We start from the raw sequence: 1,276 nt of genomic DNA on the forward strand, positions 1-1,276 counted from the left end.
CCAGGGAGGGGGGGGAGTCCCCATAGCTGGAGGGGTTCAAAACACGTGTGGAGCTGGCACCTGGGGACATGGTTTCATGCTCATAGGAGTGTTGGATTGATGGCTGGACTTTTCCAACCTTAGTAACTCTATGATTCTAGGAATGTTTTTAGCCCCAGCATCATTTATGTGTGTTTGACTTTGCTCATACCTTTGGCTTCTTCTTGCTGACCAGCTCGCTAACAGACTTGGTCTGAACCTCCACCTCCTTGAAAGCATATTTTGGGTCAAAGAACTTGCTGTCTATTTTGTCTGGAGCCTGATAACCTGGGGAGGGGGAAGGGAAGCCATCAGCAGGTTCTCCCAAGCCCCATTCCAGCAGCTGCAGGTCCCTCTGGGGGCTCACCCTGGCACACGACGAAGATCTCAGCAGACTCGTTGCGGGAGGCCTGGGGCTTGGTGGCCTGGACTTTGCTGAAGAACTGCTGGAAGATCCACAGGAGGGGCTGATAGTCCCGGGAACGAAACACCTTGGTGATGAACCAGCCTCCCTTGCACAGGAACTCACAGGCCAGCTTCAGGGCCATGAGGGTCAGGTTGGCTGAAAGGGGGAAGAAGAGCAGTAGAGCAGTTGTGGCTGTCCCCACCACGCTCTGCTAGGGTGTGAGATGCCCTCAAACCCCCCCTAGGACTGTGCCAGGCCACTCGCCAGCCCCGGGCAGGCCCCACCTTGGGAGTAAGCGTCGTGCACCCAGCTGGCTCCCACGTTGGGTGCTCCATCGTTCAGCACCACGTCCACCTTCCAGGTCTGCAGCTCCTTGCGCAGGGCCTGAGGGACAGGGACACGTGGCTGAGGGACAGGGACTCCCACTCAGCCTCTGCAGGAGCCACCAGGCAGCACCCGCCGTCCACACTGGCTCAGCTCAGCCCCTGCTGTTGTCCCACCCCCCCTGAGCGAGGCCCAGTGGGGCAGGAGGGGGGGATGTGCCCCCACCCCCATCGCTGGCAGAGCTGCTGAGCCCAGGGGAGGCCCAGGGGAGGCCCAGGGGAGGCCCAGGGGAGGGGAGGTGGGTGGTACCTGGCGGCACTTCTCCGTGGTGATGTCCTCCTGCAGCGTCACCACGTTGGGAATGGGCTTGATGGGGACCAAGTCCACCCCTGGTGTCAAGGGGAGAGATGAAGAACTCAGCCCCTCCAACCTGGGCTCCAGCACATCCCGCAGAGGTTCTCCACCCACTCGCTCCTCCTGCCAGGACCTCCAGGATCCCCTTTCTTCAGCCACATCCAGGGGCTGGCC

At 60.9% G+C, this 1,276-nt stretch overlaps 1 protein-coding gene across 1 annotated transcript in view; it reads right to left on the reverse strand.

The window, feature by feature from the left end:
* The window catches only part of FTSJ3 (FtsJ homolog 3 (E. coli)), a gene marked incomplete at both ends in the record, with an annotated part of 6,333 nt that overhangs the window by 4,686 nt on the left and 371 nt on the right, over window positions 1–1,276 (reverse strand). The window contains 4 exons of the mRNA XM_008939299.1: window positions 191–306; window positions 386–580; window positions 709–808; window positions 1,058–1,178. Coding sequence (XP_008937547.1) covers window positions 191–306; window positions 386–580; window positions 709–808; window positions 1,058–1,178 — 532 coding nt within the window. The remainder of the gene's footprint in view (window positions 1–190; window positions 307–385; window positions 581–708; window positions 809–1,057; window positions 1,179–1,276) is intronic.

This window comes from Merops nubicus, unplaced genomic scaffold, assembly GCF_000691845.1.
Source record: "Merops nubicus isolate BGI_N331 unplaced genomic scaffold, ASM69184v1 scaffold25754, whole genome shotgun sequence".
In the NCBI taxonomy this organism is placed as follows: domain Eukaryota; kingdom Metazoa; phylum Chordata; class Aves; order Coraciiformes; family Meropidae; genus Merops; species Merops nubicus.